Source organism: Podarcis vaucheri (assembly GCF_965113315.1).
Source record: "Podarcis vaucheri genome assembly, chromosome: 8".
NCBI classification, from domain to species: Eukaryota; Metazoa; Chordata; class Lepidosauria; order Squamata; family Lacertidae; genus Podarcis; species Podarcis vaucheri.
Genome location: NC_138766.1, coordinates 39304496 through 39321886, shown reverse-complemented (window position 1 = coordinate 39321886; position 17391 = coordinate 39304496). Strand labels below are relative to the sequence as shown.

General features: G+C 41.5%; 1 protein-coding gene across 1 annotated transcript in view; it reads left to right on the top strand.

Annotated features, from left to right (window-relative positions):
- Window positions 1-17391, top strand: part of ZNF407 (zinc finger protein 407) — a 355845-nt gene that overhangs the window by 141150 nt on the left and 197304 nt on the right. Inside the window, exon 4 of the mRNA XM_082235255.1 lies at window positions 2932-3006. Within this exon, the coding sequence (XP_082091381.1) occupies window positions 2932-3006 (75 nt within the window). The remainder of the gene's footprint in view (window positions 1-2931; window positions 3007-17391) is intronic.

Below are 17391 nucleotides of genomic sequence, written 5' to 3'. Positions count from 1 at the left end.
CATTGTTTTTTAACATACGACATAATGCTAGGTATTATGTTCTTTTCGTTTTTAAATATTCTGGCACCATTAGTGCCAAATCCCTGTTCAATGCCTGTAGTCAAGGAGTGATCAAATATTACATATTATTGTCTCTCTCTGCTATCCCCCTGGGCCCCGACAGTGGTAGCATTTCCAAGCAAAATCTTCCAACTGCAGTTTTACATTTCAAAGAAAACAACAGTTAAACCAAGAAGATTTCTTTGAAATTGAAATGGCACATCTCTTATTAGCCACATGGGAGGAGTTTATTTTGTGTTCACTAGTATCCTTCATTTTTCTCTTGATTCTGGCTAGCAGTCAGCAACACCTGAGATGGACACAGTTGGGTCCGGATGCACATATTGGTTAGGACAGTCATAGGCAAACTCGGCCCTCCAGATGTTTTGGGACTACAATTCCCATCATCCCTGACCACTGGTCCTGTTAGCTAGGGATGATGGGAGTTGTAGTCCTAAAACATCAGGAAGGCCGAGTTTGCCTATGCCTGGGTTAGGCCAAGGTTTCAGTGGTGTGTTCACGGGTGTTTGCGTGCATGGCAGCTAAGCTTTCTGTATTTGCTCCAGGAAGCATCAGTTGCGAAAATGTGTAGAGCTGCCCACAATTAACCAGTTATAGGAGAACTAAGCAGCACAACCCACCATCCCAATCCACCTCTGTTCTTTGGATTCTTATCCTTCCACAATGCATATGTCTTGGTTCCGAGTTATCTGCAAATATGGGTTGTGCTTTCTTGCCTTTTTATTCCTAGCAAGCTTGTCGCCAAATATCTGTAGGATTCAAAGCAAAACAAAAACCCTCTCCCGAGAAGGACTTAGAACGTGCTTTTTCACAGTGTGATGGGTGTGCCAATGGGTATAAGCTTCCCCAGAAGGAATAACAGAGCTCTATTCTGCACCCCACCCCACTCGGTGTGCCAGACCTTTGGAGAAAAGGGGGCCTTTTGTTCATTCTTGATCCAGTGATCTGTCCCCTACTTGAACAAGGAAGCTTCCATTTCTTGACCAAGTGGTGGGCAGGCGGATAGTGATGTGAAAGTGTGCAAAGACCTCCCATCATGGCTTGGTATGATACTTATGCTGAGAGCAGCTTTTGTCAGCCTTGCACCATCTGATGGCCCCAGCCAGCACATGCTTTTGATTCGAGAGACAGAAACTACCTGTGGGGCAAATTGCATGCCCTTGGTATCTGTATCAAGATCCTACTTCAAAAACAAGAGTAGGAAGGAATGGTCTTTTAACAGACCCAATCTCAGCAATGAAGGGAGTCAGACAGGGGTGTGTTTTGGGATCCCTCCTTTCCAGCTTTTATGTTTTAAGTCTGGCTAAGTTGCTTGGGAAACTGGATGTGTGCCTCCACGTCCATAGGAAATGGAAAGCTCGGTATCCTCCTTTGTGCAGGTTTTATGGTTATATTTTGTTACCATGGGTGGTTTGTAAAAGCAGGTGGACCTGCTGGCTAACCTTTGTGAGAAAGAACAGTTTCACATTAATTTTACTAAAACTAAAGTAGTTGTATTTGGGTAAGAGATCTCTCACATTTAACTGAGCAATTTCTAACAACCCTATATGACAAACTTTTTTGTTATTCAGGGGTCCATTTCACTGCTAATTCCTAATTCACTAGGATGCTATTCTTATTAATGCAAGTCATATTGTATGAGCGATCCTAAAGCTCTTTTTATACAAAGCTCCAGCCCTTAACATTTTATTGCCTAAGGTTGTTCTCTCTTCCCGCCTCCCAATATTATATATTGTAGAACTTTAAGGTCTCTGCCAATCATCAGTCCAAGAGTTGGAGAATGTTCAAAACTGCTTTCTGAAGAAAGTTTTGGTCCTACTTGTTAGCATTCCTGCTGCAATGCCCATGCATAAATGGTTTGGCCTTCTATCCTGGCTTGAATACAAGTTCGGCTCTTAAATTTCCGTGATGGAATGCTCGTTCTGGTTTGCATATTTCATAGCTCACCCTTCAATACTCAAAAGCACGTTATTGCAAAACATACACTTGCTAGAGAATGTGATAGTGAGTTGATTACGATCCAGTCAACATGTAAATTGTGGATACGGTTTTTGTTTGTGTGAGAGAGCTTATTTGACTGATATGTTAACGGTCCATTGTCTAGGTTGTACCCCTGTATTAAGACGAACCAGGAGAAAGCTAACTATTTGAAGTTAATTACTTTGGTAGGATTTGCTTTTAAAGAATTAAGACTCCATGTTAATGCCCTCTACCTTTCTGGTTGGCCACTATCAGAAACTACTCTTGGAACAGCCTTTCAGTGTGTTTTGTAAAACTGTTATAGAATACAGTGTTCACTACATTAACCACTATCCCCTATATAAAGATCCATGTGAAAAATATATGTCTGAATTTAGCCACAGGGATTTTTTTTTGTTATATCAAGTGAGTTTGTGTGCTTTTTTGCTTTTGATTAAGGAAAATTATGTTACATTGTGTGCTCCTCTCTTTGCATTGGCTGTAAGAGCCAAATTTGTGGCTCAACTCTGAATGCTTTTACCTTTGTTATGGCTTCTAGCAAAACAAATGAAATTGTTACTAATACTACTCTGATATATCCTTTGGTGAACTCAGCACATGTGGTTGCAGAGCGCTAACCATGTTCTTAATATTTCTTGCATAGCAAGAGCCTGAGGGGAAAACAAAAATCTCATCCTTGGGCAGTGTGTGTATTTATTTTGTATAAAGAAATAAAACTGTGTTTGTGTATTCAGGATTTTTGCATTGTCTTTTGGTACCTCCCCTGTACTGTGCTGTTAGGCTGTAGCCCTGCAAAATTTCCAGGGTATGTAATATTGCGAATACGTAATATTTAGGGGAAATAAGTTCTCTAAGCCGGAAAGATAACAAAAAACTAATTTTGTTTTTCAGGGTGGCGTTTGTAATGAAGAAGCACCTAAATACTCACTTACTTGGAAAACACGGAGTTGGCACACCGAAGGAAAGGTAAAGTAACTATTTTACGGCTCTGTTGATACACAAATCAAACTATAGGTTAAAAACTGTTCTGGAAATGTTACACAAGAGCTGCATCCTTGTTTGTTTCTGTGTGCATGCAAAAGCAGAGGTAGTAATGGTACGTAGACATAATTTTGACCTGTTACTCACTTGTCCAAATAGCTGCTATGGCCGTGTGTGTGTGTGTGTGTGTGTGTGTGTGTGTGTGTGTGTAAGATAAGCCTCTTTCTTGCTCTCCCATCACTCCAGGTGTAATATATTATTACTCTATGGCAAAACATGGCTTGAGATGAGAAGGCAGAATACTATTAAGATGCTTGCCATCTCTGTGTTAGGAACAGTATAACACAGCCACTTGACAACACCACAAAAAGTTATAGGTGTTGACAGAGGATTCATTGTTAATAGGACTGAATACTTTCATTAGAAGGTGGAGGGGATTTTACAGATCACCTAGTCAAATCCCCTCACACTGCCAGAATTCTTTAAATAAAGTTATTGTTTGACACCCCCCACTCATCTGTTCATCTGATATAACCGCATCAATCAACATTTGCTCCTATTTAAGATTTCAAGGTCTGAAGCCACCTTTGCCAACCTGCTGCCCCCTTGGAATACTCCCATCGGGCTCAGCTGGCCATTTATTTAATTTTTTTAATAAAAATATTTATATACCGCTGTATCATAAAAATCTATCACAGATATTTCCTTTTTTTTAATAAAATTTTTATTGGGTTTTCACATTTTTTATAGACAAACAAACAGAAAGACAAACAGACAAAAAAGACACAAAAACAAAAAGAATATAAAGTTTCAAAAAAACCCACTTATTTTCATAACCCTGGTCCCTGACTTCCCCCCACCCCCTCCCTTGCATCCCTATTCCCAAAGTTATATCAGCAAATTGTCGTTTCTCAACATCCTAACCTTCCCAATAATAGCCCTTTTAAAAATAAAAACCGTTGTTCTAAGTTGGACCTCAGTTCCCTTCCCTCGATTTCCCATTTTGTCTTTAATATCGGTCCTATTAATTAATTTCCATTATCCTGAGTGTTGTTAAAATTACATCTTTCCCTCCCTCCCATCCCCGGTTTGCGTCCCTTCCCAATACATGTCCACAATGTCAGTTCTTAGCCTGGGTCCCACACGTCCGAGGCTCTCAAGTCTATCACAGTCCCTCTCCGCCGGTCTTGTTGGTAATCCTTTGTGTCAGTCATCAAATCTCGAAAGAGGTCTATCACAATCCATCCATAGTCTCTTAAGTAGAGCTGCTGAGGAATTTCCACAAGGCATGGATCTTTCAAATCATAGTCAGAGTCAAAGTCAATGTGGAGGCCCCAATTATATTTCTTTATTTTAAATTCTTGCATTCCATAAGCTTCCAGGGCCTCCACTTTCATCTTTTGCATCTTTCGTAGATTTGTAGTAGATTCAATCCAATAGTCTCCTTGCTTATATTCCACAGATGTCAAATTCTGGTCAGCATTTAGCTTTACTTTCTCTTTCTGTTGTTTTGTCTCCTTTTCTTTGATTATCATTTCAAGTTCAGCTGTGGGTTCTTTCTCCTTCCAATCCTCCTTACAATCAACAGGACTACTTGTTTCAGTAGTCAAGGTCATCATATGTTTACTCATTTCCGAAATATGCTCTTGTAAGGTTCCCACCAGTTGAAACATCCTTTCGATTTGCTCCAGTATCTTTCCATCCACAGCCATTGTAATTCCACAAAGTTTCCCCTAGAGGGAATCTGATTACTTAACTTTGTTTTCTCCAACAATCCTCTTTCTTATTTTTATTACTTTGTTTCCAACAATTTAAGTTCAATTGTAACACCTTTTATTCCAGAGGGATCTTATGTAGCGATTTTTTCCTGTAGACTGTCTATTTGACAGCTTTGACAGCTGTCAAATTCTGTGCTTACAGGCTTCCAAATAGGACGCTCCCGGGCCCGGGGGGGAGGGTTGTTTACAGCAAAAAGAAGAAACCTCCAAAACTTCACTCTCCTGCACACAATTACTTTTTTGCCCAATCTTGGGAGTTACAGCCCTTTTAAACTCACCCTTTGCAGGGTAAACTCTCCAGCTTAGTTCGTACGTCGTTGCTTTAGTTCGTCTGCAAGGGGGGGGTGCGGACTTCCTTTTAGCACACCCCCCGATCGTCTCAAATTCAAATAGGAAAATCTTAGAGTCCGATTCCAATTTACTCACGGGTTGTTCTTTTCGGCCGAATTTCAAGGAAGGAAGTCAGCGCTCTCCGGTCATGGCTCGCGGCTTCGCTCAGCGGGGGTAGCGATGGACTCTCAGTGCCACGCCGCCCCCCGTATCCCATCCGCAGCCTTTAAAAAGGCTCTTTGCGAATCAGGGGGGGCGCTTACGGCACCCACCGAGTCTTCAGTCCGCAGGCTTCCGCGTCTGCGGTTTTAAGGGTCCCCGTGTCGCCGGCACGGCAAAGACCCGTCCCCCGCTGAGCCGATTCCCTCCGGAGCTCGGAGGGAATCCGCCATTCCCAGATCGCGCCAACCCCGGAAGTGCAGCAGCTCCAGATATTTCCAACAATATAAAAACATAAAACCAGACAGTAAAAACAAGTTAAAAGCAAATAAATGAATACATCAGCAGACCATTGTGGGGGGTGTACTCTTAACTGCCTGCATAGACTTGGCAGAACAGGGAAGTTTTCAGCAGGTGTTTTCCTCATATTCCCACATTGGCACTTTACTTGGTTTCTTTTGCACCACCAACTAATTGGTGGAGGCACAAGTCTTTGACCATTTTAACCCCAGGTGTTGTTTATGGGATGGCTTTGCTACACAGAGAAAGGAAGGAACAAATTGCTTGAAATTCCCCTACCATGGTGGTCATCAACTTCTAGCTAATTCTGTAACTAACCATGGGCAATGAACAAAGTTTATGAAAACTTGTGGGGTAAAGTGTGAACCCTTTGGTTTTTTTTAGTTAGGGTTTTTGAATCTAATAACATTGTGGGACTTTCTTCCTACTAAATTCATCATTACAGTTAACGTTGACTGCCTTGAGTATTTGTTATCAGGGAATTTTGATGTTCACTTTTTATTGAGAGATATACTAATATCTGAAGCTGTTTATCTCTTTCAGTTAAAAGATTTAGCCATTTTTGTCTTTTTTTCTTCTTGTAACAAGCTGTTGATTCACAAAAAAGATCCCTCTTTGCTTTTATCTTTTTGATGGGAAGTCATAAGCAAACACGATTAATAAGGCTGACATTACAGATAAAGTTATTGATACCCTCAAAGTGCCACTGGATTAGTCAGTTCTTTACTGTCCCAGTTTCCCCAGAGTGGATTATTTTTTTATTTCCAAGTTGATCTCTGGATACTTTAAAAATAGTCAGTATGTCATTAGTTATCTTCTAGTCCCTTTTATATCAGCTGAATCTTCCGCCATTCCAACGAGAGTTCTAGTGTTATGCGAGAGGGTGAAAAACTTTTCCCTAGCCACTATTTATAATTTTATATCAGAAAGATCTTGAGCTAAGTACAAAGTGAGAAGGGGGAACTCACTGCTTGCATGAAACAACAGGTGTACCCTGTTAGACCTAGAGGAGTTTGCTTTATAAAGGATGGCTGTTCTGGAAGCAGAATTAGATTCTGCAGCACTTTCTTCTCATGTTTTATTTCATTTCCAGCGCACTAGAAATATATATTTCTAGTGAGGTACAGTTACTGTATAATTATCATAAATACTATATAGAAGTCACTTATGCCACCCTTGTGACTATGTGTACCATAAAGAATCACACTGTAGGTATTCAGATATACTATCTGAGCCTAGGAGATATGATTTTTAGGTGTCACCTCAGATAAAAAAATAAAATAAAGGAGTGTTTTAATCTCTAGTGGTATGGAGTTAGGCTGCTGATTTCTTTTCTTTTTTTTTTGGAAGTCCTTCTGGGTGATCCTGTTTCTCCTCTCTGTCTCCCATACTACTTCAAAGCGTTTTGACTAGATCAGTAAGTACTAGTTTGCAGTAAAATAACATGATGGTGATGTTCTTCTTCGTCCAAATTTTAAACCCATGTGGCCTTAGAAGCAAATCAGGACACCAACATTTTGCACTTAAACCTTACCTGAACTAGTGATGGATGTGACAGATATGTGCTTTTATTTTTTATTTGTTTAAAAGAACACACAAAGCAGATCCAAACATGTTTATCGAAGTGAAGTTTTTCCTGTTGGCAATTCTTATCATGGAAAATGTGGCATTTCCCCTTAATATTCTGTAAAGCTGAATAGTTCTGGCAGGCCTGCAGCCACAATTTAATTTCCCACTAGCAGTCCCTTGCTGGTGATGGCATAGATTTGAGCAGTACGTGGATTGTTGAAATGCTCACCTTTTTTGCAATTGTCCTTTCTGGAAGTTTTTGATTGGCTTGAAGAAACACTTAATCAAGAGGTTGAACCGGACTAAGCATTTTTTTTAAGCCTTCCATTTAAGAGATTTGGATATGGCTGATTCAAATTCAGCTCCATATTCAGCCAAGCAGCTCTCTGGTGAACAGGGTCTGGTCAGTGCAAGCACAATCTCTTTCAGACACCCTTTGTGCATGCACCCCCCCCACAAACCCTCACACACTTCAATCTCTCTCTCACTCTCACTCTCTCTCTCTCTCTCTCACACACACACACAGTGTTTTCACACAAACACTGAAGGCCTGCACATAAACCCAGACATGTAAACACAGAAGCAAGAGACTGGCATTTTTATAATTATTTATTTTATATGTTATTAATTCATTTTGTGTAAAGTGTTTCACCTAATAATAAAAATATTAATACATTATAATGTAAGCATCACAACAGCCCTGCAATGCGGTAATAGGATGCTAAGGCAGAAAGTGGTGTGGCTAAAATTCATGGCTGAGAAGTGATCTGAACCATGACTTCACAACTAGGGTTGCTGTCCTAATCCTATTTACCTTGGAGAAGATGCCATCGCTTTCAGCTGGACTTACTTCTGAATAGAGGCTAGGATTGCGTTGTGACCTTCCAAGGATGAAATGTATTTTAAAGCAAACCCTGATAAAATGGAACTTGCCCCCACTTTTTTTTTAATTGAAAGCTAGTGAGAAGAGAGCAACCCGGACAAGTTACAAAGCAGCCCTGGAGACAGTAAAAAAAATATGTTGAAAATTCCAAGTAGGGAGACATAACCCCCCCCCCCAAATCTTCCCTCTCCCATTTTCTCTGCAGCCATAAATAAAGCCTTTCTCTCCAAGTACTTGTTTGCTCCGGTAGGGAAACCTCTGTGCAACGCAAAACATATTTCCCCCACTTCATTCCTCCATTTTAAAATGGAGCTTCCCCCGCTCTCCAGTTTGAAAGGAATGTATCTTGGGGCCCCCAAATCCCCAAGCACCCCAAACACAAACACACCCCATGCTTCACAAGCCCCTACCTGCAAAAAAATACACACAGAAGCCACCTAACAGTTTTTTTGTGTCCTCCCCTTCCCACACACAACAAATACACAGAGAAAACATTTTCTTAAGAGCTTCTTCTCAGCCTTTGTTGAGGGAAGGTGTTTTTCAAAGAAGGCACTCAGAAGATATTGTACTAGACTGCCTTACAGGAAAATGCATAGACTTAAAAAATCTGGATTTTTTTTAACATTGCGAACATTCAGGTACATTATATAGCGGAATGTTGTTTGATCTATCCAGCTTCATAGTATAGCATTCCCATACCTGTGTAATCTTGAGCAAAGCTTCCCATTTCTTCTTGCCCTGTTAGAACACTAGTTTTTTTGGCTACAGTTCTGCAAAAAACAAAACCCCAAACCCATTATCTAGGCCCATTAAATCAGCTGCTTCTTTATGGTTTGAATTTGATTCTGTTCTTTTATACATTGTGTATTATAGCAAATACTAATGGAAGTTAGCTAAATAGGCTGTGACAATTAAATTAATAATGCATTTTGTTTGCAAGTATTTAGCCTTTGTGGTTTGACTGATATATGCAAAGATGGTAATTTATTAAAAGTAAATTCATGTAATTGTACAGCAGAGTTTGATGGACCAAAAAATGTTGTCGTTCTGGCTATCATCAAAAACGGAATCTTGAAATAAGTTCATAAGGATATAAATATATATATATGCGCAGACACATAACACTCAAATTAATGTCCTGCATAAAGCAGCTTGCATGATCAAGCATACAGATATCTAAAACAAAGGGGTCATATGTGGGGGAACAAATCACAATGTACAGTACAATATTTTACCCAGAACATCTTATTCAGAACATACTCTCAGTTCTATGTAGCAATTTGATTTGTACAAGATTTTACATGCCTGTTTCCCAGACATGGGGACGCGGGTGGCGCTGTGGGTAAAACCTCAGCGCCTAGGACTTGCCGATCGCATGGTCGGCAGTTCAGATCCCCGCGGCGGGGTGAGCTCCCGTTGTTCGGTCCCAGTTCCTGCCCACCTAGCAGTTCGAAAGCATCCTTAAGTGCAAGTAGATAAATAGGTACCACTTTATAGCGGGAAGGTAAACAGCGTTTCCGTGTGCTGCTCTGGTGTGCCGGTTCGCCGGAGCAGCTTCTTCACGCTGGCCACGTGACCCGGAAGTGTCTGCGGACAGCGCTGGCTCCCGGCCTCTAGAGTGAGATGAGCGCACAACCCTAGAGTCTGTCAAGGGGTACCTTTACCTTTAGGGGTACCTTTACCTTCCCAGACATACTTGTGTTGCCTTATGTGATTGGGGGAGACAATTCCTAACAGGCAGACTCCCATGTCTGTATAAGATTCTCCGCCCCCCCCCAAAAAAAAAGAGAGGGAGGGAAGAATTACAGTAGGTTGCCACCAGACAGAATGAACCTCATGCTAGACTGTTCAACTGCTAAAGGACTGTGACTTCTAGACAACCAGCACAAGTCCCTTCGGCCCAGCTCCAGGGGGAAATAATAAAGGGAGAAATTTTGGATATAGGTTCCCATAGCCCTGTGAACACAGAACTTAACAAATCCTTATAAAATAACCTTATCGTGCAAGGAGTAGCTTTAGCAACCATACAGTCCAGGAGTATCAAGTCAGTTGCAGTGGAGATGCGTGGTAGAGTTGGCTTCCCAAGACTGGCGTCACTGGTAGGGCAGACTCATGGGCATGGTGTGGTCTGGGCTGTGTAAGCACACAGGCAGGAGCTTCACTGGTGTGCATGTGCAGCTCTTATTTCACTCCTGCCCCACACCAGCCAGATAAGCGGCAGCTGCAATGGGTGTTAGAAGAGAAGCTCTGCAGTGTTGCCCCACTGCACTGGCTGCATCTGGTACAGTTTTACATGTGGAAAGCATTTTAAAGCTTAATGGTTAGGGGGAAAGAAAAAGCAACAGTAATGCACACTGACTTTAAAACAAAAGTAATAAAGGTAATCTAACTTAGCCAGTAACATGTTACTGGCTTGCACAAAGTCCTGGGTTTCAGAGCATATTCAGTAAAGAGGTTTTGAGAGAGGATGGGAGGAGATTGAGAGCATGTTTGGACTCCTAGTCCATTGTTACCAGCACAACAAAGCGAGTAAATTTCACGTACTTTGGTCATCTGAGACCAATAAAAGTTTGCCTGCTTCATAAAATGGAGTATTATTTGTCCAGTGGAGAAAGAAGCCTGACTTAGAAGTCAGTTCTATCTCCTTAGCAGCTTTGCACTTAACATGCCAAAAAACAAGCCAGGCAATTCTAACTGAATGCAGAATTGTGAAGAAGAGTTCCTGTCCTTTGTGTTTATTCAGAAGCAAAGCCTCAGATAACTGTCTATTCAGAGATCACTGCAGGGGTGAAAAATCACAGAGACTCTTGGTGATGCTGTTGAGCAGGGGTTCATAATGTCTTCCTTTATTCCAAGTCACCCTGCCCTGATGGACAGATTCCATAGTCTCTACTTGTATAATGGTCAAAACCAAAATTTTCAGCATTGGTGTAATTAAAACAATAACATTGCCTGTGCAGTTTAACAAATACATGATGCTTTGAAGAACATGTTGATCACTACCCAGTTTGATTTGTCATAAAAAATGTAACTTTTTTTCGCAGAGAAAACAAGTCCTCCAAGGTATTTTGCTTCAGATTGTTGCAACTGTGATACTGATTTATTGTCAGCTTGGATGTATCTCAAAACTGGCACATTATCCTCTGTGTTCAAGGGCATTAGACATTTGGTAGCTCACTGTCAGTAATATTCCTGGAAACTACTTGTGTATGTCATTGACTGGAGCAATAGTTACTTGAAGAGCTGTTGTGTAGAAGGGTGTGCTCAATGGTTAGCAAAAAAGGAGCATGAGCACTGAGCATTTTTAGGTAGTTACATAATGTGGATTTACTATGGAGAGCAATAGATTATTTTTGCAACTTCTGTTCCTAGTTCTGCTGGAGTTTTGCATCTACCAAATATAATGGCAGATTCATACAGATAACCGGAGTGTACTTTTTTACTTGCAAACCCTCTTCAGGTGTTCTTCCTCTGAAAGAAAACATGTGAAGGGGGCCTTTGGGTACAAGTGTAATAACTTGCCCATTGCCATTGCTGTCACCCTCCATGAAACGGAGGATGAACTTGGGCATTTCAGAAAAGCTGCTTTTCCAAGGTCCTAGAATGTCATGGTGCTGTCAGGCAAGGAATGTTCAGAGTGAGAAATTAACTCATTATTGTCAAAAGTACACTTACAAGTTAGGAAAGGACATGCCCCTCATTTGTACGTCTCTCAGCTACTCTTGAGTGTGTACCCGATGAGGCAGTTGCCACAACAAAGAGACCTTTCCCCAACCTCGGTTTATGTATCTCCACAAACAGAGCTGTGCAAAAGCAGGCAAAGACTGCGTCTGTAGGTATAATGCGTTTCTGCCCCTCCCTCTTCAATTCTCTTCTGGTCCTGGGAGACAGTGGTGCAGGAGAGGTGGGGACAGGATGAGGAGGAGGTGTGGAGTCCTTGACTCTACCCCAGCCTGACCTATCTCCCCCTCCTGCTGAACCTGTTTTTCACTCTCCAATCCTACATCTTCTCCTATCTCTGACTTTTATCTCCTGGCTGTTACAGGCTGCCCCAGATCACTAATCCATTCTTACAAGTCAGTCTCCAACCCACCTTCTCCCAGTGCTCACCCATCAGAATCCAGCCACCATTCCTCAGTGTCCAGCCAGTCCCTGACAGCAGGATGCTCATAGCTTCACAAGGGTGAAAAGAATGGTGATTAGGTGCATCAGAGCTAATGGACTTGACTAATTCATGTGTTTATTTCAATGAACAAAGAAGACTTACTGAAGAGTTCTGCGTCATGCACTTCACTATAGGACCACATGAAGAAGGAATTTGGCATAAACCAGCTATTTTTATTTACATATCCACTGCCATTTTATTTATAAAGTATGCCATGACCACACCCTTGTGTGAATGGATTGTCTGCCTTAGAGTGTCTCTGTATGGTTATGTTTCTTAGGAAGAGAACTCTAGGACTGGCTGTTGTCCCCACACTCATCATATCCTCTCCCCTTTTAGAAAAGTCTCCTTGTCAGCCTTGTGCATTTAGATTCACTGGTGATATGGCCTTGGCTATCTGCAAAAGTAATAGTGAGATTATGGGAGAACAGTTTTTTGGACATAAATATCATTACATATTTGGGACGCGGGTGGCGCTGTGGGTAAAACCTCAGTGCCTAGGACTTGCTGATCGCATGGTCGGCGGTTCAAATCCCCGCGGCGGGGTGAGCTCCTGTCGTTCGGTCCCAGCTCCTGCCCACCCAGCAGTTCGAAAGCACATCAAAGTGCAAGTAGATAAATAGGTATCGCTTTATAGCGGGAAGGTAACGGCGTTTCCATGTACTGCGCTGGTGCCGGCTCGCCAGCTGCAGCTTCGTCACGCTGGCCACGTGACCCGGAAGTGTCTTCGAACAGCGCTGGCTCTCGGCCTCTTGAGCGAGATGAGCGCGCAACCCTAGAGTCGGAAACGACTGGCCCGTACGGGCAGGGGTACCTTTACCTTTACCTATCATTACATGCTTAATTCCTGCAAACTTGTTGTGTGGGATAAACTTGGCTATTTCCTGTGCGCAGCGTGCCCAAATGCTGTGATGTCACTTAGAGTACATTTATTTACACAGAACCTGTACGCCTGCACACATTGGTTGATATGTTCCCATTTGCCAGCAGCATGCCCAAAGTCTCCGAGGTAGAGATGCCATTACAGGTGAGCTACAACAGTCACTACCCTTCCTGGTAAATGTAGTTGTAGATATCTCATAGGATGATAATAAAAAGGGGAAGAAAAGCTGCCAGTCTATCCACCGAATGCTTCCCTCAGGAAATTAAACAGTGTGCACACCATGGGATATACATGAGATGACTAGCTAGCCCTCTAGGTTTCAAATCATATCCAGCAGATCTGAAAGATTTTATCATGATTTTCGTGTGGAAAAAACTCTGAACATCCTGTTCTTCCATATCATTTGTTAATTTAGGGTACTCGGGTGAATTAATGCACTTTTTCATTAATTTACTCATGCAGTGTAATGTATGCATACATTTGTAAATAAGAAAAAAAATGCCTCTAAACAAAAAAAGTATACTTTCTGTGTTTTAAGGTGATACACAGATGTAGAAAGAATAATCTTAGAACAAGTATTTCTCCTGTACGCACTCATACGGTTATTATAGGTACTTTTATTTAAACCCCCCCCCCAAAAAAAATATTGAACCCATTAATCAGAGGCATATTTTTAGTTTATCAAAATGTGTTACTTTAATTGATTAATATAAATGATTAATTGCCTTAAATGTTGCAGTCCTAGTTTAAAATCTTTAGTTTCTTTCTTTCTTTCTTTTTTTATAAGTGAATTGAGTAAGTCTCCATTTCTAGAGGCAGTGATGCACAGCAGTTAGAATCCCAGACCAGGACTGGGGTCATCCCTCTTCAACTCTGTACTCAGCTATGAACCTCATTGAGTTACCTTGGACCAGTCACTATCTCTCACCCTAACCATCTTTCAAGGGTTCTTGTGGGAATAAAATGCTAAACAATGGACAACACCCTGAGTTTGTTGGATTAGGAGCAGAAAAAGTGTAAATGAAAATTTCTGCTCTTTCAAAAGACTTCCTTACATTAATGAATGGTTATTAGTCAAGCAAGAACTTTGTTCTGGATTTTGGCCACGTGAATATATAATAAAATTTGTAAGTACACACCTCACTTTTTTAAGTTACAGTTTAGTTCTGAAAGGCAACATGTCAGTTCTTGAAGGCAATGCCACAAATTGTATTGTTAGATTTGTGTGTGTGTTTGTGAAACATAATAAGAACGGTTATCCTAGCTCATCAAGCAGTGATGACAAATGTATCGTTTGCCAACAACCTTCAGATGTTGCTGCACGATACCTTCCATCATTATCAAGCTATGCTGGCGAAAGATAATGGGAGTTGTAGTCCAACATTTGGAAGGCACCAGGTTGGTCGAAGGATGCTCTAGTCTAGGGTATCAGTTGGAAGAGATTTGACACTGGTCACGTGCACCTTGAACATGCCTTTGGAAAGGGAGATTGTTGCAGAGATGTTAGATCCTTTTCAACCTCCTCCTTTTCTCCCCTATCCTTCTTTGTATTACTGTATATAGTACATTATGGAAAGGGATTTATAGCAAGGTACTTTTTGACATTTATGGATTTAGAATGCTTGGTGTCATGAATGCTCTCATGACTCTTTGCTTTGATCAGTGTTTATATAATACAACACATTTATTGAGTATGTTGTAAAAGAAACAGCACCATAATCTTTTGACAGTCTAGAGATGAAATATTTTCCATATATTTTTGAGGAAATGTATAGGAGTACTTTGTAGACTTTAGAGCAGATTGCGGAAATCTAGAATAAAGCATGTATTGCAGAGATTGAACAAGGTGTGCTATAGGTTTAGCTCCCGGTAAAATATGCTCTGTGTATAGCTTTGTACCTTGTCATGCAATTATCAGTGCCTTTTCCCCTGCACTTCCCAGCTGTACTGCACAATTTTAATAATATGATAAGGATAACTCTTCTGTCAAGCTTCACCTTGAATTTAGCAATGCTAAGCACAAACAAAATATTAAAGCATTAGATCAGAGAATAACAGGAACGATTTGACTTTACTATATAACTTCTGAGGTATCTCTAAAATGAGTATTATAAAGATATTTACCTGTAAAAGTTTCCAAGAATACGAAGGAAAGTTCATAATAATAATAATAATTTATTATTTATAATTTATACCCCGCCTATCTGGCTGGGTTTCCCCAGAAACTCTGTGCAGCTTCCAACAAAATATTAAAATACAGTAATCCATCAAATATTAAAAGCTTCCCTCAACAGGCTGCCTTCAGATGCCTTCTAAAAGTCTGGTAGTTGTTGTTCTCTTTGACATCTGGTGGGAGGGTGTTCCACAGGGCGGGTGCCACTACCGAGAAGGTCCTCTGCCTAGTTCCCTGTAACTTGGCTTCTCACAGCGAGGGAACTGCCAGAAGGCCCTCAGTGCTGGACCTCAGTGGTAGAATAATTGTTAGAAAAGTCAGTTCATTTACATGCTCATTTCCCCTAACCGTAATGTCCTCAAAGTGACAGGAGGAACAGGAAAAGGCACGTAGAATTTTGTTTTACACTTAGTTTCAGGCTAATCAGGGAAAATTAAATGGTGATGTTTTCAAACACGCATAAAGCAGAACCTTTGCATCTTTATTTAGATCAGCTGGTCTTTTAGTACCTGTGAAATACTGTTTAGGCCTGGTCACAGTGTGCAGCATGTTGAGACTGCAGATTGTGGTAGAAGCACACCATGAGCAGAAGAGCTGCAGGTCCTTTGCATTTTCTGCTCACAAACCATAAACATCATTGCCATTTTTTATTTTTTTTTGTAGAATATGGAACATAGCAAGCATGGGTTTCTGGACATTTTATCCTCAAGTTGTTATCCAGCATTTCCTTTCAACGCTAAAGTTTCAGTAGAGCTATTGTGTGGTGTGCTGCCATCACTTGCATGTCAGGTACAGAATCCTCAGATGTCACACAGACAGTCATTGACTGACTGATAGATTTAGCAAGGTTCAAAACCATTACAAGTGAATACCATGAAACACGAAACAGAATAACCCTTAAAACAATCCTAACTGGCAAGCACTTACAGATGCCTTCAAAACTGGAAACGTTTTCAACTGATCTCGGAAACTTAAGATGTGTGGTGTCAAACTGAACTCTTGAGTCTAGAAAATTCCATAGTGTGAGCTCCCCAACATTCATCTTTCTTTGATCCTACCACTGAGGGATTTCTGCAGAGTGAACCTCCTCAGATAACCCCAGTGAGCCCAGAGGAACCTATCGGGCAGGTGAGGGAAAGCCTGTGCCCCACTAGAAGATTTTTTGCAATTCCCATCAACTCCAGTCAGGGATGTTGGGAGTTGTCCTGCAACTTCTGGGAGGCCACAGTTTTCCCATCCTGGAGGTATGCAGGGTCCAGGACATTCGGGGCTTTAAAGGTAAGAGCCACCACCTCAAGTGAAACCAGGAGTAAACTGGAAGCCAGCACATTAAGACTGGAGTAACATGGTGTCTCCTCTGTGCTCTCGTCAAGCCTAAGCTGCTGCATTCTGTATTAGCTGACAGAGATCTCTTGACGGGCAATGCAATGTCTTCTGAACATTTTTACTTGAATATTATTGCTCAGTGGTGAAGAACCAGAGTAAGCCAAAACTAGTAGAAAGTGCACCAATGCATTTGCTCAGCAATGTGCATCAGTAGTACTATCCCTGTAAGAGTTCTCATTACATTAGATGAACATTTGGGAAATGTGCCAATGGGATCAGTGGTAGATTTATGTGCTTACAGAGCAATGCACATGGGGCACCAGATGCCCATAATGTCCTTGCTAGTTCTGTATTGCTGCCGAGGGGAGATAAAAATACTCCTTGTGTTTTTCTTACCCCCTTACCTTTGTTTTTACATATATCTTTACCCTTCTCCGTCGGTGAGGAAACTGGATTCCCTTGAGCTCAGTGCTGCAGATATTTTGGGGATGGTAGTGGTGGAGAGTTCTGAATCAGCCCATGAGCAGAGCACACAACAGTGTGGCGTAGAAGGTAGATTGTTGGACTAGGACCTAGAGGACCGATCACTCCTTCTCAGCATAGGTAAAGGTAAAGGGACCCCTGACCATTAGGTCCAGTCGTGACCGACTCTGGGGTTGCGGCGCTCATCTCACTTTATTGGTCGAGGGAGCTGGTGAACAGCTTCTGGGTCATGTGGCGAGCATGACTAAGCCGCTTCTGGCAAACCAGAGCAGTGCACGGAAACGCCATTTACCATATTTTTCGCTCTATAACACGCACCCG